Raw genomic sequence first — 27,813 nt, 5'->3', positions numbered from 1 at the left:
TTTTAAAATGGTTTATAGATTGTATATTTTTAAGATAAGATTAGGTTCACAGCAAAATTGAGAGAAGATACAGAGATTTCTCATATGCCCGTTGCCACCACGCATACATAGCCTCCCCCTTTATCAGCTTCCCCCACTGGAGGGATACATTTATTGCAGTGATGAACCTACATTGACATCATAATCATTCAAAGTCTATAGTTAACTTTAGGGTTCACTCCTGGTGTTGTACAGTCTGTGAATATATTTATTATGACATGTATCCATCATTGTAATATCATACAGAGTATTTTCACTTCCCTAAAAATCCTCTGAGCTCTGTTTATCCCTCCCCACACCAATCCCTGACCTTTTCACTGTCTCCATAGTTTAGCCTTTCCAGAATGTCATATAGTTGGAGTCATACAGTATGTAGCCTTTTCAGATGGGCATCTTTCTCTTACTATTTACATAAAGCTTTCTCCATATCTTGTAAAAGTTTGATAGCTCATTTCTTTTTAGTGCTAAAAAGTATTCTGTTGTCAGCATGTACCACAGTTTATGTATCCACTCACCTACTGAACATCTTGAGTGTTCTTTAAGTCCTAGGAATTACTAATAAAGCTGTATAAATATCCATCTACAAGTTTTTAACATGGACATAAATTGTCAGCTCCTGTGTGTCAATACCAAGGAGTGCAATTACTGGATCAGATGGCAAGAGTATGTTGAGATCTGTAAGAGACCACCAAACTGTCTTCCAAGGTGGCTGTGTCACTTTGCACTCTCACCATCAATGAATGAGAAGGCCTGTTGCTCCACATCCTTGCCAGCATTTGGTGTTGCTGGTGTTCTGGATTTTGGCCTTTCTATTAAGTGTGTAGTGGTACCTTATCGTTGTTTCAATTTGCATTTCCTGGGTAACATACGATGTGGAGCATCTTTTCATGTGCTTATTTGCCATTTGGATCAATATATCTTCTTTGGTAAGATGTTTGTTAAGGTCTTCGACACATTTTTAACTGGGTTGTTTGTTTTCATATTGTTCAGTTTTAAGAATGCTATTTTTTTCCAGTGCATACAAAAATAAGCAACAAAAGGTTTGCCTTTCTTTAATATTCTCAACCACAGATACAATCTCATTGCAAAAGAGAGATTATGATGGATGCATTACTTGTTAAGAGCATGTATGAAGCTTATACATACTCAGTTGTCTCACTGAGTCTAACTTGCGCTGAGTTTCTGGGCAATGGCTACCTGTGGATGACAAGGAGAGATTACAGATATGCAAACCTGAAATATTATAAAACTCAGGACAAGAATTAAGAAATCTGAAAATGAGGGTCATCAAAACTCCACTTTTCTCTTTACCTTTGTTCACACAACTAAATTCCGTCCAATTAAAACAGTATCTTGCCCTCTATTTCATGACCTTCATCCTAGACTTCTGCCATTTTAGGTGGCAAAACCATGTGCATCCTCACTGCTATTCTAACTCACTTCTCTTTCTTCTTATCATTGTTGTCTTTTACACATCTTTCATATTCACTAAAGACACTATATAACTCTACCATGGTATTTGTCATTTTTAGCTTATTGCATAAATATATATTTACTTTTTTAACCACCATCTTCAAAACGCAGAAAATGAAAGGGCGCTGGAGAGTTAAGAATATTTCCTTGTTCTTTCAAATACTATATGCAAAATTAATTTAATTTTAAAATTTTCTTGATGTATTTATCCTAATATATAAAGCAACCAGTTAATGAAATGTAGAATGTTTATGTATGTATATGTGTGCATTTATAATTTTTAATTGATTATAAGCAGATCTAGATCTAGACCTAGATATATAAATATAATAGGTCTTTTTATTTTGTAAGGGTCTGTAGACCAGGGTGTTTGGATATAATCTTTATAGGTCTTAATTTCTGCTATTTTATCACAATGTAGTCAAGAATATACTTTTTCTTTTTTTCTTTTTTTTTGGTAAAATGGCTTTTTGTTTCCTTAGCTTCTATAAATAGAATTAATGGAAGCTAAATGCTATCAGTGCATTTGCAAGTAGACATTATACAAAATTCAACTTCAAAAAATAATTCTCTCTCTCTCTCGAGTCCTAAACACTAAGTGTAGCACAGTTGTGAAAAAGTCAAATAGGGCAAACTCCCCACATGTTAACATGTTTAGCTACTACTGCAATGTCTAAATTCCACACTCCTTTTTATTTTTTTCCTGTAGTTTCTTTGAAATATTTTATAATATTTCTATCTGCTTTTTCTTTCCATGTCTACCATTTGTACACAATATCTCTATTCTTTTTATTTTACATTTTTGCATTTTTTATCCACTTACGTTCTCTATACACTTTCAAATGATCTAAAAATTTACAATATTTCTTTCAGTGGTATTTAGTCCTAGCTGTTGTTAAATGCCAGTTGTTATCCCCACTTAGAATTAATTAAGTAATTCATGAAAGTTTCTGATAAAGAGACTAACACGCTTTTTGTACGGTGAGCTTTAAAAATGCTTTCTTATGCAGAGTCCAGTTACTTGTTTGGTATAACTCTAATTACTCTTTCATATTCTAGTTTCTATTGTTTAACAGAGAGCAAAATAATTTATTTTTATGCCCTGTTCTCTTAAAAAATACAGAAAGTTCTGATAGCAATTGGGAAAAAACATTTTACCCATAAGGTTATATAAGTATTAAGATAAAATTGTTAATCCTTTTTGAGTACTGCTTACCTTATCTCTTTCAGTTAACATTCACATTGTGAATATTAACATATTTGCAAGAGACACATCTGGTAAAGGACTTTTCTCCAAAATATACATTCTTAAAAGTCTAAGATGAAGGAGATGAAATAGAGGGTAAGAAACTATTTTAATTGGAGGGAATAGAATTGTTGCACAAAGGTAAAGAAAAAAGTTGAGATTTGGTAAACCTCATTTTCAGATTTTTTTTAATGCTAGTTCTGAGTTGTTTAATTTATCAGTGACTTGATTTGCATATCTGTAATCTCTCCTTAATCTTCCTGCTTAACCATTGCCCAGAAACTCAGCAGAAGCCACCTCCAGTGAAACAATTGACTATATGTAAGCTTCCTACAGGTGCTTATCAAATTATTCATCCATCAGAATCTCCTTACGATGGGATTGCATTTGCAGTTGACAATATTAAAGAAAGGAAGTACCTTTACTAGTATACTCTGCTTATTTTGTTTGCACTGGAGAAAAGAGCATTCTCTGTACATTTATACCAACTGAATGTTTAAGAGTAACTCATTTGAGAAGTTGTTGATGGAGAATTTAACTTAATTGTGGAGAATGAGAAATTCCTTTGTGAATAAACTTGTTTTCCCCTTCAAATGATGTATTCATTGACGATCAACATAAGAGGAGCTGTTGCAAAGAACATGTACCAAGATGAACAAGTTTACTCTTGTTTGCTTCAGTGGCAATTAACTAACAACATATAGTGACATTGTAATAACTTATTTGTATGTGTCTTTGGGCTGAGCCCTTTGGTCACAGTTCTTTAAACATCACAGCTATTATTTTACAGCGGTATAAACTGAGGCCCAGGAAGACCCAATCATGTCTTCAGTAAAGATGGGAAAATAATTTGAACATAAGCAGCCAGATTCTAAAGGTCAAAATACTAATTGCTCTACTGCTAAAGGTTAATCTAAATATTTATCTAGGTTTTTGAGTTGCTTTGTAATTCTAGGATTGTTGAAAATACAAATAAATTTCATAGTTTTTAGTAGCTTCTTATACAAAATAGACAGAAATTCAAAACAAGTCAGTAAAAAATGTACAATATTTGATTCTTTAAGATATGATAACTATGGACCTTATTATATACCTGCAAGAATTCTATACACTTACATAGGTTTCCCTGGTTTAAACCTGACAATAACTTTAACTAAATCTGAAAAATGTTTAATTCAACTATGAGAAAATTGACCTTGTTCAGGCTGGAAATATAGAAACAAAATGTACAGTTCTTTTGTTGACATTTTTTGTACATATGGAAAAAAATCTTATTACTTATTACTTTTTATTTTTCTAGACAACTACAAAGTCATTATAAGATTTAGACATAACTAAGAATTTATTGACAAAATTCAGTGGATTTGTGATACAGATCTACAGCTCTAATTTTTATGAGGATTGGATCTTGGTAGCCAATGACGAATTTGCTTTTGTTTTAAGACATTTTATAGTATTCTAATGATACAGTGGCTGCATGTCCAGATATTAGGATGGTGAACTGTTTTTGAGGCTATCTTGTTATGCTTCACATAACTCCTAAGAATGAAGGAATGTCCAAGTCTGTGATCTTTATTACTGACTTAAATGTTTTGGGTTTACATTTTACCTGCTAGAGGTTCAGTTTCTTTGCTTTCTCTCAAAGTGCTGAGTGCTCTATGTAAGTGCAAATTTCATAGCTCTTTCCCTTCTCTCTATAATTTATATACATGCTCTTAGAGAATAGCCCTTTTCTCACAGTTGTTTGAAATGTTTTAATTATTTTGATTTTTTAAAGATTAGTTACTTTAAATATATCATAAATAGATATAAATCCTTCTCCATGGAAAATATTGTAATAATCAGGATCCAGTTTATAAGCTGCCCCAGATTATTTAATAAGAGAATGTGAGTAATTTTCAGAGAGAAATGAGCTAAAGAGTAGATAATCACAGGAGGAAATGAAAGATCAGTTACCAGAAAAAAAAAAAAAAAAAACCAAAACAAAACAGTAAATAAAAGCTTTCTTTCAAATATGGTGTCCATATTTGGGTATCAAATGGTAAATGACTCTGGTTAAGATGGCATCTTTCTTCAGAGACATTTGGCCATGGCATCCAGTGACAGTAAATAAATCCAACTTGATTAGGAACGACAGGCATTTGATTCAGTTCAAGGGAACAGTTGTGATAAAGCTATATAAAAAGACTTCAGAATAAATATGTCTAAATACTCAAAATATATAAAACAAATATTTCCATGTGTGAATGTGATCAGGTCATTATTAAGAGGAAAAGTCAGATGTCCTTATAAAATAATTAAATGCATACATGCAAGTACAAGAAATGGATAGAACAATAAATTTAATCCTACTCTAAAGAAACTTTCTGTATAATCATGAAAACAAAATACAATTATTTTGCTCTTCTCATTTGAGAAAGACTGTTAATACAAATCGAAATAGGTAAATAAGATGAAAGAAGTAAGAATATAGAATTTTGTAATAAGGAAGCAATAAATGCTTCCTAGAAGAATTTGGCAAGGCTTCATGGGAAGACCTTGAGCAAAGGCATAATCACATTCTTTACTTATTTACCCAGGTATTATTGTCCATATTTTTAATAATGAGAAAACTGCCATGACATGCTTGCTATCTAAGCTCTTAAGTGCAGAGCCCATTTTTTTAAATATATGTATATATATTTTTAACATTGTTATTAGAGTATAATTGCTTTACAATGGTGTGTCATTTTCTGCTTTATAACAAAGTGAATCAGTTATACATATACATATGTCCCCATATCTCTTCCCTCTTGCATCTCCCTCCCTCGCACCCTCCCTACCCCACCCCTCTAGGTGGTCACAAAGCACCGAGCTGATCTCCCTGTGCAGAGCCCATATTTAATCAATATTTGCCTAAACTTTATTTTCTTTCCATTAGAGGAAGCTGCTTTGAGGTCTCCGAAAAATAAACCAAAGGCCAGGTGTAAAGCTTTGGGGGCAGACGAGGATCGTGCACAGTCAGCAGACCACATATGACTATTAAAAAATAACTAAAAAAAGACTCCCAGAATGAGGAAAGCGTAAGCAACATTGAGGAAAAGTATAACAGCTATGATTTTAATACTATGTAGATTATAGTGTATTTCTTTTTCTTTAGAGAGCTATTTTATTCGTATCACGTGCTTCCAAATAGAATTTAAGGACAGAATATGCCTTTATTATGCCTATTATGACAGTTCTGCCTTTATTAATTTAATAATTTGATCTAGTGTTTAACTTCTCATCAAACATTTAAACCAAACAAGGGGAGCTATCTAAACTAAGATGTAATCTGCAATCAGGAAAATAAGAATGAGGAGGAGGATTAGGAAAAAAAACCCCAAAAACCTAAAAGGAACTAGTAGGAAATTAGCAACTACTATTTAAGGAAGTTTGAGAGAAACATATTGGGATTCCTCAGAAAACAATTTAATTGCAGTGTTGATGAAGCAATTACAATCTAAGTGTTGTATGTGGCTTAAATTCTTAGTAAAGTGTTTATAGAAATAAATTGAACTGAATTTATTTTCATTTAGCTATCTGCCACCAGACCAAAAAAAAATTTAAAAAACAAACGTTAGCAAAGAGTGAAGAGTAAAGAGATTTTGATCTATTATTAGTACCTGGACAAAATATTTCCTACCTTGACCTGAGTCATTACTCTTAACATCTTTATTGCTTAAAAAGTGAGATGTAATACTTTTTAAATTTTATTTATTTATTTATTTTTGGGCTGTGTTGGGTCTTCGTTTCTGTGCGAGGGCTTTCTCTAGTTGCGGCAAGCAGGGGCCACTCTTCATCGCGGTGCGCGGGCCTCTCACTATCGCGGCCTCTCTTGTTGCGGAGCACAGGCTCCAGACGCGCAGGCTCAGTAGTTGTGGCTCACGGGCCCGGTTGCTCCGCGGCATGTGGGATCCGCCCAGACCAGGGCTCGAACCCGCGTCCCCAGGCAGATTCTCAACCACTGCGCCACCAGGGAAGCCCGAGATGTAATACTTTTAAAGTACTCTGTATCATCAAGTACTTTTTTTACAAAATGTGTTTGAGAATTGGGACAGGGTCAAAGATGGTTTTTCCATTAACTGTGAGAAAGCTATTAGGCAAATTAAAAGAAACAATTTTAAGGGGAGTGTTTACCTAATGAAGAGAACAAAACTTTAAGGCATTTCTGAAAACTCATTTTCAGAAAAATAATAAAATTGTTCTCTGTCGAGTGGTCTGCACAGATTAAGTTAATGCATTAATTTTTGATTTCCATTGAATTGTTAAAACAGGTTTCTTATCAGCAGTCCCTGTGCATACTTCTATAAACTATAGATTTGTATCATATATCTATCCTAAGCATCTTTTTTAAATTTGAATTTCATCTACTCACCAAGTAAGTATAACATGACTCAAACACAATATGTACCTAAAAGTTTTACTCATTTAAACTGGTGAGTTGGGCCAAATTAGACAGTTTATATTATATTGTGATTTTTGCTGAAACCCGGCCTCTGTACACCAGCACCAAATTGAATCTCCAAGACAGATTTTTGGGTGAAGTAGAAAAGAATAGCTTTATTGCAGGGAGCCAAGCAAGGAGTACAGGGCAACCAGTGCTTAAAAGACCCAAACTCCCGGAAGGCTTTCAGGGGAAGGGTTTTTATAGACAGGGTGAGGGAATGGGGTTGCGGGGTGTGTGATTAGCTCTTGGACGTTTTTCTGATTGGTTGGTGGTGAGGTAATTGGGAGTCAGCATCATCAACCCTCTGGTTCCAACCAGTCTGGGGTCTACGTGCTCGTGGGCAGCATGCAGTTAATTTCTTCCACCTGCTGGGGGTTTCAGTCTCTGCAAAACAGCTTAAAGGACATGGCTCAGAAGATCCTTGACTTTGTTTAATGACCAAAGTATTATTATTACTTTGTCTTGCTTGACTGTTTTCCTTTCTTTCTGTATTTTCTCACTTCTCTAATTAAATTTATTCTTTGAGTAAAGTGTTTCTACAGACAAAAGGCAGCTGGAGGACATGGGTGGGAGTCTATCTTGGGAAATCCTCATAGGGTCGTGCTTCGTTATGTGATTAGTTGCAATTAAGATATCAGTCTACCCTTAGATTGAATGTGGACTGTAGTAAACCCAAAGTAAACCAGTCATGGCTAACTCTGGGACGGTGATTCTCCTGAAACTGATCTAGACACTTTATAACCGGGTCATGTCTTCTCTGAAAATATCCAGGAAATGTAGGAGTGTTTTCATTGCCAGTTCATTGATGGCCACATCTTATCTATGTCTCCTAATTGCTATAGCGGGCAAAATACCACAGTAGAAAATGGCTATTGTCCAATGTTTATCATTCAGTCAGGCACAGGGATCGGCCAGTAACACAAAGGTAGGACCTTAGGAAAATGCCAGGACCTAGTGTTAAGAGTCTAACCGGCTATGGGAAGATGCTGAAGATGTTTTACTGAGTAGAAAATGTTCAGCTAAGAAGGCAGTAAGCTTTCTAAGAGGATAACATCCAGAGGAAGGGGTATCAAACATCACAAGGTGATGGAGATAAAAACTAGATGCCAGAAAATAGTGAATGAGAACCAAAGCACCATTGTAAGAAATAAGGCCTGGCTATTGTGCCCATGGTTTGTACTTCAGGTGTTTGGGGTTGGGGGGCTTCGTAGTTCAGGTGTTTTAAATTTGAAGGCTACATATGTGACAACTTTGTTCTAGAACAAAGCATACATTTGTGTGATAGGAAGAGGTTTTTTTTAAGTTGAAAAATAACACAAAATAATAATGTGGAGAGAGAGGGAGGTAAGGATATGTACACACACGTACATACATGTACACACCCCACATGAATGATTCCATACCTAGGTACATATATCTTATCTCATTTTGTCTATACCACATTTACTTTTATATTGCTAGGTAGGTATTATTTTCCCAAATTTTACAGAAGACAAGGAGAACAGGCATTAGGGAGAAAGATTCCTAACCTAACTGCACAAGGTAAGTGAAGGAGCCGGTATATCACCCTAGTTGTTTCTCCAAAAAGTTCATGTTCTTAATTCTATACCTATTTCTTTGCCTCTCAGGGGTGGTTGATTTATGGAATGCAAACTCTATATGTCAGTGTTAGACTGAAATGACTAAATAAATGAAATTTGCTTACTCACCTTCTAAGATATTGGATTTTGGTTGATAGATAGATAGAAAGGTAAAACAGAGATAGGCACATTATTTTATGTATGCAATAAGTAAGTTCTTGAATTTTTAAACACATTACCAGATAGACCTAAATTTAAAATGAACTGTGGGTGTGTAATGGTTCATTGTACATAGATTCTGTTTGACTCAGCTTTCTAAACTGTAAAATATGCTGTAAGAATTAACTAGAAGTAAAGTGATCAATTGTCCCAGTTTTTTCTGGGACCAAGGAGTTTTTAGGATCCCAGGATATTCAGCACTAGTACTGAGAAAGTCCTCAGCAAACCAGAAAGATTGTGTTGTCCTAAATAAGACATTCCTAAAACCCTAAATAGGGTTTGAAGTAGAAATATTTAACTATTATATAGGTAGTAAGAATAGGATCTGTGCATTGATTCAATATAGTGTTTAAGTTGCAGATGCTATGTGCAAATAACATCCCAGGTCCCTGGCAACACAGAGATGAATAAAGTGGCCTCAAATAATTTAAAGGGCCTTGAGTAAGGAAGACAATCACAGGCACAAAATGTATATAATCTGTCTTATGTTTGCCAAAATCTGCAAAACAATTGAGTGCTAGGAGCATCAGAAAAGGACCTATTCATTGCAGAGATTTGCAACAATGCAAATACGTGCAGAAGAGCTTTAAATAATATCATGCAGTTTAATTGGAGTAAATGAGAAAAGAAGAAAGGAATTCCAAAAACTGATGGAGGTTCTACTTAAGGAATGGCAGCGTGAGAAGCTCTGCAGACATGCTCCCAGTGAAACAGCATAAACGGTGAAAATTATTTTTTAAAAATTACAATCATATATGGTCTCTGGAAAATTTCCTAAGAGCATATAGCAAATGAAGAAACATTTATTCAAGAAGATCTATTAAAACACGATAAGAACATCCAGAGACTGTGGCACTTGACCCCAGACCTGTTTCTTCCCTTCCACTCCCATCTCCCAGCTCAGCCTGATAGAGAATTCTCTCTGGACTCTGCATGGAATGGCTGAGGAAACAGGGCTCCTCTCTCCTCAGCTCTCAATCATGGGATATAGTATCTTACCAGGAGGGGCAGGATGCCAGCGTTTCTCATCTTCTCCAACTCTTGAGTTTTCAGAAGCGGCCTGGTGAGTGTGGTTGAGATTGGCAGTTTGTTTCCTCCACTCGCTCCACTCCTCTCACAGGGCAGAGGCCCTACCGCAGGCAGGCTGATAATATGGGGCCCAATCACTTGTCTCATGTTGCTTGTTCCACTCCCAGAGAGTCAAAATGAGAAGACCATCACGCCGCCGGCAGCAGGGACGCAGAGAATTTCCCAGGGTAAGAGAGCCCGTAGGATTGGAGAACTTTAGCTCTTCCCAAAATATGTTCCTTTATTTTTTTCAGTTTTAAGAGACATAAAATAATAAAAGTACTAATTAACAATGTTTTATTGTATGTTTTACTGTATCAGTGTACTATAGATAACAATATATGTATTACATATATGTATAGATATATAATAGCACATGGCTACCTAGGAGTAACATTTCTATATTTTATTAGAATTACGTTAATATAAATTTGAATCTAAGTTAAGCTGCATATGGTAACATCTAGAGCAGATAATAAGAAAATAACTCAAAAATGTGGTATAACATTATTAAAAGAATTAACATTCCACTAGAAAATATACACTTCATGGGAAAGAAAGTAGCAGAGGAGAAATCCAGAAACCTTGCACCCTCACAATTTTTATCCTATAGAAGTGAAATTTCCAGATAATTGGAGCTTATCCCAATTAATGAATTACATGAAAAAGTTTTGAACTAATAAGTTTAAAATGTTTTAAAACCTACCACCGGGTTCCCTGGTGGCGCAGTGGTTAAGAATCCGCCTGCTAATGCAGGGAACACGGGTTCGAGCCCTGGTCTGGGAAGATCCCACATGCCGCGGAGCAACTAAGCCCGTGAGCCACAACTACTGAGCCTGCGCGTCTGGAGCCTGTGCTCCGCAACAAGAGAGGCCGCGATAGTGAGAGGCCCGCGCACCGCGATGAAGAGTGGTCCCCACTTGCCACAACTAGAGAAAGCCCTCGCACAGAAACGAAGACCCAACACAGCCAAAAATAAAAAATATATAAATAAATAAATAAATGATTACTATTTAAAAAAAAAAAAAAAAACCTACCACCTACTGCACAACTTGAATATATGAAAATGATTGAATTGTTCATTTTAAATTGGGAAATTGTATAGTATGTGAATGAAGCTATTATTAAAAATAAGGCTTAGGAAAAAAGTAAGCGTATGTTTGAAAAGTGAGGCTTTATTGCAGAGCTCAGAGTAGGATATGTTAAGGTTAGAACAGAGTACTAGTAGGAAACAAAAATTAGAAAGTATTATGTATTATACATATTTGTATTATACAAATATCGTATATTAATGCATGTATGTGGAACCTAGAAAAATGGTACAGATGAGCCGGTTTGCAGGGCAGAAGTTGAGACACAAATGTAGAGAACAAACGTATGGACACCAAGGGGGGAAAACTGCGGTGGGGTAGGGATGGTGGTGTGCTGAATTGGGCGATTGGGATTGACATGTATGCAGTGATGAGTATAAAATTGATGACTGATTAAAAAAAAAAAAGTATTATGTTCCATGCAAAGTAAGAGAAATAGATTTCATTCTATATGGAAAATAGTAATAGAATCTCAGCCTTGCAAGGTACATTCAGACTCTCCAATCACGCATAAATTTGTTCTACCACATCTGCACCAAATATTTCGACGTCAATATTTGACTACTCCTGGTGCTTATGGTTTTCTGAGGAAACCCGTTATGACCCTGTGCAGCTCTGACATCAAAAAGTCTTTGATATACTTATCCAAAATCTTAATTTCTATGGATTCCATTTTCCTGTCCTATCTGTATCCCACTGAAACATAACAAGTAAATCTAACACCTGCTTCACATGAGTGTCCTGATCAAATTAAAGGCGGCTAGCATGTTTTATGTCTTCTTTCCTTCAGCCTGCATAGCCCTAATTATTTCAACTACTCACAACCCATTGAATCAAATATCTTCCCAGCCTCTTATCTTTGTCTCTTGGCAAGATTCTGGTCTACAGGAAATGCTTACAGCCTTGTCCCCTTCAAATACATCTACCCTGTGCCTTAAAAGTGATGAACTCTTAACATATACCCTAATTACACCTTTCGAAGTGTTCATTACCCACAAGATCATGTCCCACCTCCTTAATAGAATTTACGAGACCCTCCTTGACCTAAATCACTTATCTTTTTTCATGTTATTGTGCCTTTCAGATATTTTCCCATATTTCCCAACAGCTTATAGTTTCCCACACAAACTCTACGGTTTTGCTACTGCTGTTGCAGCTTCCTGAAATACCTTTCCTCCTCTCCTCACTTTGTCTGCCTCTCTCTTCTCGTGAATAATTCCTTTATAGCCTTCTAATGTCAGCCAAACACCGTGTGCAGGAAGGTTTGCCTGAATCAATAGGTGTTGAACCAGGCATAGACATCTTTTCTTTGCACTCCTGTAGTGTTTTTTCTGTCTTTCTACCAGGCATAAAAATCATCTGTTTATCTGTGTTCCCCCAACTAGACTCTTTATCAGTGGGCATCTTACTTTACTACTTTTTATGTGTTTCAACCCTAGTACAATGTCTAGTGCATAGTGGGCACTCCGCAAATATTTAGTGAATGCTACAATTAAACACCAACCATTGTTAGTCTACACCAACAATTCTTTAGAAATGCTATAGTCACGAAGAAGGTTCAGTAACAATTTGCTTCTTAAATTAGGCATGTGCTCAAGTTGAATAAAGGTGCTGAAAAGGGGTATTGTGAGAAGATGCTTTTTTGTTCAGAAAAGGACATCAGGCAATAGAGCGAATTAAGCTCATTATATCTTGTACTCCTTGAGTTTTAAATGTGCCTTAAGTTCATTTATAATTTTTGAGAGCATTTCTATGAGATAACATGTTACATCGAACTCATAAGGCATGCATTATCATAAATCAACAACAGAAATATCAGAGGCAGATAAAAACCTTGGTTCATACTCTGATCTTATCAGTTACTAACAAATATTGACAAGTTATAAATCTCACCTATAAAGGCAAACTAGTTTTGATCTAGCGCCAAAATGATATGCAAACTGCTCCAGTTTTAGGTAACCAGTTTGTCAAAATTATAACTTGCAAGTTTGAAACACATGTCTTAACTAACTTTTCATGACGGCCTGGGGATTTAGATGTGCTGACTACTATGATGTCATCTGTTTCAGCCACTGTTTGTAAGGACTTCACCTTGATTCCCTGGCCAGAAAAATGGTGATAAACATATTGTGCATTCAGTCTTTTGATTAGCAGAGCCCTTTTCCACTTAAAAATGATCCATTTAAAATTGGTAAGACTATCTTATGACAATTATATGGAAAACATTGATGACCTGGTTCAAATATCAGCTCTAAAACTTTCTAACTTTGTGAACTTCAGCATATGTTTTGTTACTCATATGTAAAATGGGGAGATTAATAATACTCATTTTTTAAGGTTGTTCTGGGAATTTGTTAACATATATAAATATTTAGAACAATACCTGGCATGTGGAAAGATTTCAAAATGTCCATTAATATGATGATTGAAAATATGTTTGAAAATAATTTTACATATATCACTCTATATGTCCACTGTTACATAAAGGTTTATACAAATGCAATATGTCTTTTATTCATTTTCTTGCATTTCATAGTCCAGCTGCTTCACATGAAGAAGGCAACGTCTGTTACTATCAAGAAGGTTGGCTAATACAGAAGATAAAGAGACATTATTAGCCAAGATCACTGTTTTTTGGTTTATTTTTTAAGAAAGTTGTCCTGACATTTAGAGTAATAAAACAACCATGGCCCTTTTTTATGTGTTTGAGGGAAATATTTCTGTACAATTATCCCATTGTCAGTTAAAAATTTTCCCCTTAGTTTCCCTAACATGTTTTTGTTTTGTTTTTTTTTCTGTCCATGGAAACGAAGACTCTACCTGTGTTCTGACCTCAGTTCTTTGTAGCTATTTCCAGATGCCTCTCCCACCCCCAGCTCTTCCCACAGTCACCATTAAGGAATCTTTTACTGCTTGAAAAAGTTTTAATATTCAGCAGGTTAAGGAAATCCATGGTCAGCTTTAGAATTTTAGTCTCTGCTGAGCTTTCAAGGTGTCAAGGCCCTAAAATAATACGAACAGCAGGAGTACTAAATCTTTCATTATTTCCAGTTTTCCCTTGAGCATACTGACTTTGCAATAAAGAAGCTGTCATTTATACTCTTCTTTATTGCAAGGTAGATAATAGCTACAGGAAGAAAAATAAGGAACTGTGTCAAGTTAGCCTGACTGCCATCATGATTAATGTGTAATCATTGCACATTTGCATCTACTCTTTTTTATATACAGGTACTTCATAGATTGGAAGAGTGATGGAGACAGCTACTTTACAATAGATGCAACTGAAGGAACCATCGCTACTAGTGAATTACTAGACAGAGAAAGCACCGCGCAGTATAATTTCTCCATAATTGCGAGTAAAGTTAGTAAGTATGGCGTGGACGGAATCAATGTTATACTGCAATTCTTTGGATTTCACACTCTTAAATGAGTCCCTGCTGAGGTGTTTTCATTTTTGGACTGACAGCCAAGTGGTCTCTTGGGGAAACTCAGAAACCTGCTCCTTTTGCTCATAGCATTAAGTCCAGAAAAACTGTGACAGCTGCCAATGAGCCCTGTTTGCAGGACTGCATGAATATCTAGCAGTGCATTTCATGGTGAGATCTCATCCTTTTCCACCCTGCAGGAGGAAATAACCATCACATGAAATCATCTTTTCTGAAATATTTTCTGAAATTGAAGACAGCATTTTTAAATTCACCCCTCTTCTTTCTCCTTTCATTAAAATGTATTTTGTTATGAACATCATTGTGAAATATACAGGAGTTTTAAGTGCAATTCTTCAAGTGCAATTCTTCACTCAGAATCTATAGGATCGTTAGCAATTACTCCTTGTGTTGGTTTCTGCTTGGTCCAGAAGAGAATCCTTTAGACTGAGAGTGATTATAGGTCTTATGTGTTTGGCTGGACAATTCAGGATCTTATCACAACTTCCAAAGGTAACAGATGAGGGTGGGAGTGGAGACCTTGGCTAGCAACATACTTGTCTGTAACAGAAGTGCATCGTACAAGTCCTTCTGCTTGGGTTCTCTTGAAAGATTTGAGGAAATCCCTTCTGAGTATCTTTCATTCTGTTTTCCTCCTATTTTCTTTCGTGCATCTGGTGCAAGTACTCTGACAGCTAATGTCACCTTTCAGTGCAGGGAGAAGCTAACCGTGAACATTTCTGTTGAGGGGTTTTGGGTCAGTCTCAACTCAGTGGGTGTAAATGGGAAACAGTTTTGTTAATCTTCAAAAACTGCTTCCAAACATGCATAATCAGACACCTATTCCCGGGCCTTAATGATGCCTGTAGCTGATTTCATTACTTTTACGTTATTCTGATTATTAAAGGTAAATTTAGCATAAAAGAACATGCAGCTTCTGTCTTCTTTGTTGGACTACTTCTCTGTTATGTTAGAAGACGACTGCTCTGAGGCTGCCATACTAGAGAGGTCACATGTTGGTGGTCAGGTTGACAATCCCAGCTCAGCTCAGCCTTCTAACCATACCTGTCAGAGCGCTGGATATGTAAGTAAAACCATCTTGCAACCTCTAGCCAGGCTGCTTGCTAGCTGAATACCACAATGTAACCTCCGTCATTACCATGTGAAATGGAATATATACTCAGCCAAATCTTGCCCAGATTCTGATGCACAAAATTGGGAGAAATACTGAAATTGTAATTATTTCAAGCAACTATATTTTTGTGGTCATTTGTTGTTGTACAACAATAGATAACTGAAGAACTCAATGACACCATAAGTTGGAGCTTTGATTCCTTGGTAGTGGGGGTAAAGATTCTCCAGCTGGACTAGAAAGGAGAGAGAGAGAAGTAAAAATGCATAAATCTCTCTTTTAAAGATTTTTTTTTGAGATATAGTTGATTTGCAATGTTGTGATCATTTAACATGTACAGCAAAATGATTCAATTATACATGTATATGTATAAATATATATTCGTTTTTTTACATTCTCTTCCATTGTAGGTTATTACAAGATGTTGAGTATAATTCCCTGTGCTATACAGTAGGTCCTTGTTGGTTATCTGTTTTATATATAGTAGCGTGTATATTTTAATCCTAAACTCCTAATTTATCCCTTCACCCTCTTTCCCCTTTGGTAACCATAAGTTTATTTTCTATGTCTGTGAGTCTATTTCTGTCTTGTAAATAAGTTCATTTGTATAGTTTTTTTAGATCCCACATATAAGTGATATCTCATATTTGTCTTTCTCTCTCTGACTTAGTTTACTTAATTTGATAATCTCTAGATCCATCCATGTTGCTGCAAGTGGCATTATTTCACATAAATCTCTCTTATCTGCCCCCCAGAGAGTGCTCCCCTGGTTGCCACTGCTTCTAGGATTAAAATTGACTGGCTAAATGGACTGCCCAAATACTAACTCTCTTCATGTGATTTTTGAGTTATTTGGTATTGGGGTCTCTGAGCATCCCATTTGCCCATGAACTTGATATGGGTACCCAGTGGTAGACCTTACAGCTTCTTAATTCCAGGTCCCCTTGTGTAGCAGACAGCTTTCTTGTAGACCTTACAGCTTCTTAATTCCAGGTCCCCTTGTGTAGCAGACGGCTTTCTTGGGTGAATTAATAGCATGATTGCTCAACTCCAGCTTTCTGTTTTGTCCACTTGACCCTGAGGAAATTCACACATCCTGGTCATGCTGAACAGGTACATTACAGCCTGCCCCTCTACCATATGCTTTCTCTGTCATGCTGTCTCCTTTCAAATCTGCCCTCCTTGCTCTGTTAGGCTCTGAGAGCTGATCATCCAGTCAGCTGCCTGAGAAGACATTCTATCAGGAGAACAGAACCAAATGCCAGTCTCCCAGTTCTCTTTAACTTGTTTTCCTGAAGTTTCCTTTCATGCTAGACACCTTTCTTCTCTCCCATATCACATCCTCTTACAGTTACATATGTTATTCATCATTCTTTTCATGCTTTCAGTTATTTCAACTTTGAATGATTTCCTTCATCCATAACACTGAGGAAAGCTTAACTATAATATAGTTAGAAAATAAACTTTAGTATTCTAAGATCTTTGACAAATAGAGTAAAAATGAGATGTCTAAGTTATGGGTTATAAGACCTCTATCGACTATATTATAGTCACTCTCAATGGCTTGGATATAGTAAGTGATAACTGACCAGAGGTAGCCTATTCAAAAAACGTCTATTTATCAAAAATATATTGTCCACAATAGAATATTTTTCATTCGAAAACTATCTTGTGCGACCTACCTTTTCTATTAATGCACATGCAAAACATGTGCATATTTTTAGAAGGAGGAGTATTAGGTCCAGTATCTTAACTCAAGATGAAAGTCTGCAGCTAGTTCTTCACTCACCTGTACTGTAACTCTAAAAGGTCTCTTTCTCCCCAGCGGCTACTATAGCTACAAAACCATCATCATGGTGTGAGGGCACCCATCATAGCAGGTCTGGTACCTGCAGTCAGAGCCTGAGCTCCAACCACTTGGAAAATGGAAGAGGAGTATGCATCCATACTGTGCAAACGAGTGTCATTGTTCCTTAAAAGCTTAGATTTTTCAAACTTAGAAAACTGTATTTTGTTAATTATTAATAGAATTAGGGCACATGCTGGCTCCTCTCTGACCTGCTGGATGTAGTTTTTACCTAAATCCAAATTAGGAAACCCCATTGTGTGGATTCCCATAAGTTATGTTGGCTCTCACTTGGACATATGCAGAACTGAGACTTAGACTCATAATCCATACATACACACAATGTGAAAGGGCTGCCAAGCTAATATTTCTAAAATATCTACCCCTCGTCCATTCCACTGTCTATTCAAAGACTACTGTGTGGAATTTAGAACCCTCAGGGAAGTCTGGTGAGATGAACACTATACACCTGCATGAAAAAGAAAGAGGCTAAGTATATATCACATGGTCATTAAAGATTCTGCAATAAGAATAGATTGTTGTGGGCCATATTTTGTTTGAGTTCACAGAGTTTGAAAGTAAACTTTATTTATATTTTAATACATAAGGCTGCTTTCAATGATCAAATTAGCCAGCCTCAGCAGGAAACTCTCATTATGGTGAATGACTGAGAAATAAATAGCCCACACTTGCCCTGCCAAGTGGAACAAAATTGTGTAAGTGTACCTTACTGCAGATTGAATTAGCATATGTTTTGGCCCTGACCCTTCTATAAAAACTCTCAGATGCAATGAAATGGTACAATGATTGAACAACTTCCAATTAATTAAAAAGCAGTCATTAATCAGAGTTGCTATAGTCCAAGGTCCAAATAGTTTTATTAGACTACTAATAATTATTTTATGCATTATTGCTTTGATGTTTTTATACTAATCTTGAGAATTAAAAAAACGCAAACCTCCAAAAATCACTTCATTCAAATTATCAGAAACTTCCAATGGGCAAATGTTTCTAATTTTTTTTTGTTTTTTGTTTTGGTGTTATTATAACACATATCATTAGGCAAAGATAACTACATTAAAGCCTTAGAACTTTTATATAATTATAAAATAAATGGATAATACCAAAGACAATTCTTCTTTTCTTGGTCATGTTAATTATCCAGATGGCAATAGATTGTTTCTATTGTGGAAGAGTTCAAAAATCAGTGATAGACTTACTGCGTGCTATATTTGGGGAAAATGTTATGTTTAAGTATACCATTATGAGTTGGGATTAAATTGTTGAGTAATTTTTAAGGTTATTTAGCATTAGAGCTACTTTGCTTTAACTTTTTTTGCTTCAACATAATGTAAGTAGTATCATCTTCATATATACAGAAAATCAAACTGAGATTATTGTCTATAATTTAGGCTCAACATAACTTCATCTAATTTTTTATAAATTGTATAGAACATTATATACATGCAAAGTATTAATGGTTGTGGGTTAAAACTAAGACTGAAGTCTGTTCTTAAGGACAGTTTAGGAATAGAAACTGACCCCCAAAATTATTTTAGTTAGTTATAACTATGCAAATTATGCTGAATTCCAGGGACTTCAGACTTAAGTGCGCTCTCATATAGCCTCCAAGGGAAAGTTGCCAAAGGTTTATACTGACCAAACTGTGGTCATTAAGTAATGAAGGATTTAAACAAAAATAAATAGGTTTTTTGGTAGAAGTTTTTAAAGGGTTTCTTCCGCCTGTGTGCCAAATAGTTAGCCATGAAATGGTGTTCTCAGACCAAATGAGAAGAAAGTACCTAATGTTTCTATAATAATTGTAAGTGATAATATTATAAATTAGTAAACCAAACTATTATAGTAGCTTTATATACATTCACTCAATTTATTACTGTCCACATTGTAAGTGAAGAAATAGAGGCTAAGATTTATTTCCATTTGTCACACAGCAAATGATGACCAAGCTAAGACAGGAGCCCAGGACTCACACTCCAAAACACAATTTCACAGGGACACATATTCACCTCCTTATGCTTCATTTTTAAATAAGTTAATAGTAAAATTAGTCAAGGTGGTTTTTACATACATAAATAGTTAAAGTAAACTATAGTAAAAAATTTTATGTACATTTGCATTGTACATATAATTAAGCTGAAATTATTGTTAGCCTTGGCATCTATCTATCACCTATCTATCTATCTATCTATCTATCCACCTACATTTAAGCTTGTTGGACTGCTTAGCTATTAGAAATCTATAGTGGATTTGCATTTTAGAAATAAAATACAGACTCAAAGTATGAGAATAAGGAAATATGTGTGCAATATTATGTGTGTGCCAGGGTTGTAGGTAGGTAGATTGCTATCTCTATCCAATAAGTGTTAATTACTAGATAAGACTCAAGCTACAAGAGTTCCTAATGATTTTATTGTGAAGGATCCTTTCTGATAACTTCCCTGTATATGGAAAGATTCTTGCCTACCTACACTGCATGGCCTCCTCCCTGCTGGCTGCCCTTAGTGGCAATGCCTTTGCCAGTGCCAAGGACATAAAGAAGATCCTGGACCGTGTGGGCATCAAGGAGGTGGGTGACAACCTGGCTCAACAAGGTCACCAGTGAGCTGAAAGGAAAAATCCCTGAAGACATCAGTCACTGCTCAGGGTATCAGCGATCTGGCCAGCGCGCCCACCTCCGGAGGGCAGGTCTGCAGCTCCTGCTGCTGCTTCAGCCTTGGCATCAGCAGAGAAAAAAGACAGGAAGAAGAAGGCGTTGGAGGAGTCAGATGACTCCCTGGGTTTATCGTGTTGAAGAAGAGTTCTGCTCCCCTGCAAAAGTGATAAGATGTCATTTCTGACATCAGTGGTATCACTGATCCCCCATTCTGTTTAGTAGAAGCAAGTCACTAGACCCAGACCACACTTAAGGGCAAAGAATTACATGGAGGTAACTCATGTGGGTATCAGGGAGTGGGGATTCTTGGGAGACATTTTAGAAAGTTGCCTACCTGATGTGTTTCTTGGCAACTAGACGAGTCTCTCTAAAAGTGAAGAAAGTCTAGAGACCATATTACTTAACCACTAAGCCTGAAAATTTTGTGAGAAAGACAACAATCTGGTTGAATTCATAAGTATGCAACCAAAATACAAAGTGCTGTAAGAGAGAAAATAATTAAAATAATTATTTTTGAAGGCATAAGCATAGTATGTCACACAGGAATTATCATTTGAGCTGAGTCTTTAAAAGATGAAGAGGATATTGAAAAGGAGGAAAGGAGGGTATTCTAGGTTGAGGAAACAGCTTAAGCAAAGGCAGAGAGGTATTAAAGCTCATGTCCAGATGAGAAATTACAAGTAAGGTGGTACAATTGGTGCCCAGAATGTGTAGGGAAGAGTAAAGAAAATGCATTCAGAAAGGGAGCATGAGATCTCCTCTCTATTCTCATCTAGAATACAGTATTGTTAGGTACAGTCACCATACTGTACAGTACATCCCTAGGACTTATTTATTTTATAATTGGAAGTCTGTACACTTTGATCACATTTACTTTTTGCACACCTCGCACCCCTGCTTCAGGCAACCATTTCAAGATCGACACAAATATCAGATCATTGTGTTGTACACCTAAATTAATATAATGTTGTATGTCAATTATATCTCCATTTTTAAGAAAGAAAGAAAAGAAAGGAAGCCTGAGGCCTTATCAAACAGAACCTTAAATACCACATGGAGAAATTACAAAGTTTTTTAAGTGGGTTTTTGAGCCCATCCTCATTTCTGCTGTTTCTGCTATATGTCCCTAGCTCAACATATGTCCAAAGAGACATATATCACTTCTCCAACTTTCCCCATCTGGTGAGTCTGGAAGGTAGTTATGCAAGGGACCTGCATTCCTGTAAACCTGCACTGGCTGGGTTACATTGTATCCATCTGGGTGACCGAGGTTAACCTCATCAGGATCAAGAGACAAGGGTGAGTCTGGATTTTCTGCAGTGTTTGAGCCGTAGACATTTCTTTCTAATTTGGCCAGTCTTTTTTCAAAAGGGCACTGTAAGTCATATGCACATGTACTGAGAATAGGCATGCCGGTTGGCCCTTTCTTTTTTACTACTGTTCTTCAACTTCTTAATTGTTACCTGAATCAGAATCACCTGGGACAGTATTCCTGGACCCCATTCAAGACATAACTGAATCAGAATTTCTGGGATTATTGCCAAGAAATCTCCATTTTAAACAAGATACAGGTCATCTAATGGATACTGATGTTGGAACCAGTGTGCTAAATTCTCTAAATATTAGCATGGATTTGTGGAAATAAAACAGCTTAATGTTACTATGAAGACATGTACATACTCAGAGAGTGTAGTTGACTTCTGAGGACTAAATAAAACCATTGGTTTCAATTCTGGACTGAAGCCATTATTTTTTCCTATTTTTTCTCAAATAATTGCCTTTCTCTTACACTTCATGAATACATTACTTTGCATGTATGAGACTAGGTAGTTTATCTACCATTTAATATTTCCCTTTTTTTCCCCTGAATAACTATATGAAACTATCAATATTTTGTATTCTCAAAGAAAGGTAACTTTGATTTATACTAGTATTGGCAACATTTTACTAGTACTGGTAATACAGAAAAGTAATACATACTTTGAAGAAAGAATCACTTATAAATATTCAACCATTTCATAAAGCCTTCAATGTGTTGTATACATGGAAATAATAATCATTAACACCACTATACTCATGGACTTAATTTAGAAATGATACCATTTTTCTCACTATTATATGATGTGTAAATATAATAGAATCCAAGTTTGTTGTTATAGTTTATATTTTATTTTAAACTTTCAACTGCTTATGGGTACACTATCATAATCAAACTATTTAGGAGTAGTTTAAACCAGTAAAATTGCTCTATCAAAATCACATACAAAACGATGTCAGGCTTTTTTTTTTTTTCCTTAATTAGTATCTGATTTTTCTCCAGAAATTAAAACCACTTGATGAGCTTCTCACCTAATGGTTGAAATTTGGATAAAAATTATATTTTAGATATGTACAGAAAATTTTAGTATCACATATCAAAATTGGAATTCAAAAAGAAGAAATATTTTTACATTGAAAATGTTATTTTACTGACATCATGGACTATATTGTATTTCATCTATTTGTATAGGGATCCTCTCAGGTGTGAACTTCTTAGTATCAGGGACTTTATCTTACACCTCTTTGATGCCTATGGTTTATTATACTCTCTGGAACACATAGATATGTACATAGTTAATGAATAAATTGTGAGTAGCTTGATAAGCATCCCATCCTGCTGATTTGGGTCTTGGAGTTCCTGGTAAGTTGCCTCTTCTCAGCCGCTGTGCTCACCCGGTATATGTGGGGTATGATGTAGCTGGAATGGACTGGACGCTGGAACAGGCTTAATGAAGTCCAGAGGGAAGACCTGTCAGCCCTTCTGCTAAGGCACCAGCACCCCAGGCAGTGGGCCTGTGTGCAGGGGAGCAGGATGTCGAAGACCCACGCGGCCTCTGTCTTGACCGCACCTTGTCCATGCAGATGCCACCGACAACGCCCCGGCTGTCCTGCTCCCTCTCAAGGTCCAGGCTTTGAAGTGGGGTCAGGAGCTCCCAGGCAGGGGCTGACTTGGGCTGAGACTCCTGGGAGTAGCTGTGATCTCCATCTGCCGATGATGGGGAAAGGGACTTCCAGAAAGTGCCAGCAACCTCCTTGGACTTGCTAGTCAGTCCCCCCAGGCCAGGCTCCCTGTCCCAGAAGACCCCAACCCAGTCCCAACCCACAGCCACAGAGGGCAGGTAGGCGGGCTCAGAGGCCCTGTGAGTCAGGACAGGGTGACATGTGGTTCCAAAGGGCGGTGACGCCATTCCAGGAGGCCTGGGGACTGTGGGAGCTGATAGCTGCATCAGTCTCCTTGGAAGTAGAAGCCTTGCTGGAAGTGCAGACCTGGAGGCAAGTGGGAGCTGCACCCCCAGCAACAGGCCCCTGGGGCAAAGTTCCTGCGTGGCCCCTGGCAATGAATGCTGTTCCTGGCACAACGGCGATGTGCCCCGCGGAGCCCATCGCAGCTGCAGCCCCATGGTTGGAATCCTTCTTTCCTTTTAATATATATTTTAATATTTCTTATCACCAGGGATTAGTTATCTATTGCTGCATAACAAATTACAATGGAGTTTCTTTGGGTCAGGAATTCTTTTTTTTCTTTTTTAATAAATTTATTTATTTTATTTTTATTTATTTCTGGCTGCGTTGGGTCTTTGTTGCCGCCTGCGGGCTTTCTCTAGTTGTGGCGAGTGGGGGCTACTCTTCGTTGCGGTGCACAGGCTTCTCATTGTAGTGGCTTCTCTTGTTGCGGAGCACGGGCTCTAGGGCACGTGGGCTTCAGTAGTTGTGGCACACAGGCTCAGTAGTTGTGGCTTGCGGGCTATAGAGCGCAGGCTCAGTAGTTGCGGCTCACGGGCTTAGTTGCTCCGCAGCATGTGAGATCTTCCCAGACCCAGTCTGGAACCCATGTCCCCTGCGTTGGCAGGCGGATTCTTAACTACTGCGCCACCAGGGAAGCCCTGGGTCAGGAATCCTAAAAGGATTCATCTTAATATCTGCCCCAGGAAGTCTGGAAGACTTGACAGCTGGGGGCTGGAATCTTCGGATAGCTCTTGTACTTCAGAAACCCAAAGGCACTGAAACTTTTTGCTTTCTGCAGCTAATTAAACTCCAGGTAAGGAGTGATGTCAGTCTTCTTTTCTTATCAATGAAGCATAATATAATTGAGGTTCAGTCATGTTGTTGTAGCACGTATCACTGTTTTGTTCCTTTTTACTGTTGAAGAATTTTATTGTATGGATATGCCACGGTTTATCTATTCACCAAAAGATAGACATTTGAATTGTTCCCAGTTTGGGACTATACGCATAATATTTCCATGCACATATGCAGACAGGCTTTTTGTGGCCATTCATTTCATTCTCTTGGGGAGAGACCTAGGAGTGGAGTTGTTGGCTTATAAGTTCACGTTTAAGGTTTAAAGAAAATTCCAATGTATTTTCCAAAATGACTATACAACTTTGTATTTCTGACAGTGATCCTTTCCATCAGCAATCCATTTTATTTCTCTCACCTATGATTTGTGAATTTCAGTGTATAAGTCCTACCTTTATTTTGCTAAATTTATTCCTAAATATTTTATTATCTTTGATTCTATTGTGAATTGAATTTTTCTCAGTTCTGTGTCAGTTTCTTCTTTGCTAGTATATTAGGTATAAAATGGCCATTTTTTATATTGCTCTCTTATCCCACAGCCTTAATATACTTGATTTGATCTATAAGTGTTTTGTGGATTCTTTAGGGTTTCCTACCTACAGGGTCTGGTCATTTTTTGATAAAAATACGTTTTCTTTTCCATCTGAATACTTTTTAAATTTTTATTTTTATTTGTTTGCACTGGATAAACCCTTAAGTGCAATGGTCAATATGTGGTCAGAGCAGACATTCTTGCCATGTGCTCAATATTAAAGAGAAAATATTTAGTCTTTCACCATTGAGTATGATACTGGCTATGGTTTTCTTATAGATGGACTATGTCAGGTTGAAGATGTTGCCTTCTATTCATTATTTGTTGAGAATTTTTAGTAAAATCATGAATGGATAAATTTTGTCAAATGCTAATGCTGAGTCTATTGAGATGGCTATGTGATTTTTTTGTTCTTTCTTCTGTTAATATGATATATCACATTGACTATTATTAGATGTTAAACTAACCTTTCATCCATAGGATAAATGCTATTTGGTCATTATACATTAGTTTTCTAATAAGCTTCTGGCATCAACTTGCTAATATTTTGTTAAGGAATTTTTGTACCTATTTTCATGAGTGATATTAGTCCATGCTTTGGTTTTTTTCTGATGTTTTAAATTGACTTTTGGTATTAAGAAACAACAAATAAGCTGGTGTTTTCTCCTCTATTTTCTCTATTTTCTGAGAGGGTTTGCAAAGAATTGATATTATGTGGTCTATAAGTAGTTGATAGACTTTCTCAGTGAAGCCATGAGGGCATGACTTTTTCTTGGTGGGGAGATTTTTAATTACAGCTTAATTTTTTCCACTTGTTTTAGGTCTATTAAGATTTTCTCTTTAATTTTGCAGTCAGTTATGACAATGTATGTCTTCCTAGGAATCTGTCCAGTTCATCTATGTTAACTAAAATTTTGACATAAATTTATAATATTATTTTATAATATGTATTTCACTTATGGTATTTCACTGCTCCTTTGTTATTGATTTTCATAATTTCGCCTTAATCTTTTTTATTTTCTTAGTTTAAGCCATACTTTAAAATACTACTAATAAGGCAGTTCTAACTCAAATTGACTCAAAAAGTTATGGGATTTGATTGAGATATCACCAAGGATAAAGAAAGAAGATCTAACAAAACATTCTTGAAGCCATGAGGGACAAAAATAGAATTAATTATCGATAATTTTATCTGAGCCCAAAACTATTAATAAGCTAGTTATGCAATATAAGCAACATGGGTCAGTGAAAATTGGAGTTTAAATGGCTTGACTACTAAGAACACAGCAATTAATTGTGTAAGATTTTAGTTATTTAATATTTACAAAGTTCATAATTGAATTTACTTTCTAAGTATTCAATGATAACTAGTTTCTAATTTGGCAAAGATTCGGATAATAATGCTCATGCCAAATCAAGTTTAAACAAATTTCATCATTGCTGTTTCAAAGATTAGATGAGTCAGAAAGGAAATAAGTCATTACTTTTTCACATCATTTAATGAATTATAAATGAAAACATTTATATATATATATATATTACTTTAATAAATATATTACTTTGGGAAAAGATCAATTCTTACTTGAGTATAGTAGTTCTCAAACAGAAATGTTACTATGTACCCAGACAGATTTACAAATATAAGGTGACATTTTTAAACATTTAACTATAAAAAGTTTTACAAATATGCAGTAGAAGAGAGAATTATATAATGAAACCCATAAACCCATCACTCATTTTTGACAGTATGAATAGCTTGTCTTTGTTGTTATTATAGTTTTTCCTCTATTCTTGTTTGGGCATTTATTTTGTAATTTCCACAGTGATGACTAGTGACATTTAAAATTCAGTATTTCTACAAATCCTACAGTGCACAGGAAAATCTCACACAACAAAATATTTGTCTTAGCTAAAATACCAAAAGCACACCTTTGAGAAACACTTTTAATAATAAGATGTTACAATACTGATCATATTTTGAGCCATAGTACTCATTGGGACAGATGTTCAAATTTATATTGCAGATTTATATTTAAAACTACCAAAAGGGAATTTTTCATGGGTAAAAATAAGCTTGAATTAATAACTTATTTATACATTATAAAATTAAATCTGTACTATAAACATAATTGTGAGAGAAGTCTTGCCCCATCCTCACACTAACTTAAAATAAAACTATAATCCTGAGGGAAAAAAAAACACTTTCTTCTTCATATGTCCTTGGGACTTGTAAATTATGTACCAAGTAAAATAGGAAGTAGTGGCTGATTTGTACATTGTACAGAAGTTGAATAGGTTAATATATAATAGAGTTTAAGAGCATGGACTTGAAACTAGGACACTTGGATTCAAAACCCATCTTACCACTTTTAACTTGGAATTTTTGGAAGAGTTACATTCCCCCTCCGTTCTTCAGAGTTCCATATACAATAAGGGATAATATAAATTTATTTATTTATTTTTGGCTGTGTTGGGTCTTCGTTTCTGTGCGAGGGCTTTCTCTAGTTGCGGAGAGCGGGGGCCACTCTTCAACGCGGCGCGCGGGCCTCTCACTATCGCGGCCTCTCTTGTTGCGGAGCACAGGCTCCAGACGCGCAGGCTCAGTAGTTGTGGCTCACGGACCCAGTTGCTCCGCGGCGTGTGGGATCTTCCCAGACCAGGGCTCGAACCCGTGTCCCCTGCATTGGCAGGCAGATTCTCAACCACTGTGCTACCAGGGAAGCCCCTACAATAAGGGATAATAATGGTCTCTATATTAGAGTTGCCTGTGAAACCTAAATGAGCTTACTTGTGAAATGTGTCTTAGAATATGGGTACATTGTAAGTATTATGAAGTATTAGGCATTGATTTTGCTGTAGTTTTTGATAATTTACAGTTTGTTTAGGAAAGTGAACCTAATT

The 27,813-nt window shown here is 36.3% G+C and overlaps 1 protein-coding gene across 1 annotated transcript in view; it reads left to right on the top strand.

Moving 5' to 3' along the window:
• Window positions 1-27,813, top strand: part of LOC309621771 (cadherin-12-like) — a gene marked incomplete at its 5' end in the record, with an annotated part of 85,267 nt that overhangs the window by 43,530 nt on the left and 13,924 nt on the right. The window contains one exon of the mRNA XM_082409113.1: window positions 14,413-14,549. Within this exon, the coding sequence (XP_082265239.1) occupies window positions 14,413-14,549 (137 nt within the window). The remainder of the gene's footprint in view (window positions 1-14,412; window positions 14,550-27,813) is intronic.

Source organism: Balaenoptera borealis, assembly GCF_965194805.1.
Source record: "Balaenoptera borealis genome assembly, contig: HAP1_SCAFFOLD_980, whole genome shotgun sequence".
NCBI lineage: Eukaryota > Metazoa > Chordata > Mammalia > Artiodactyla > Balaenopteridae > Balaenoptera > Balaenoptera borealis.
The sequence above is the reverse complement of the archived record's forward strand: the minus strand, read 5'-3'. Positions and strand labels throughout refer to the sequence as shown.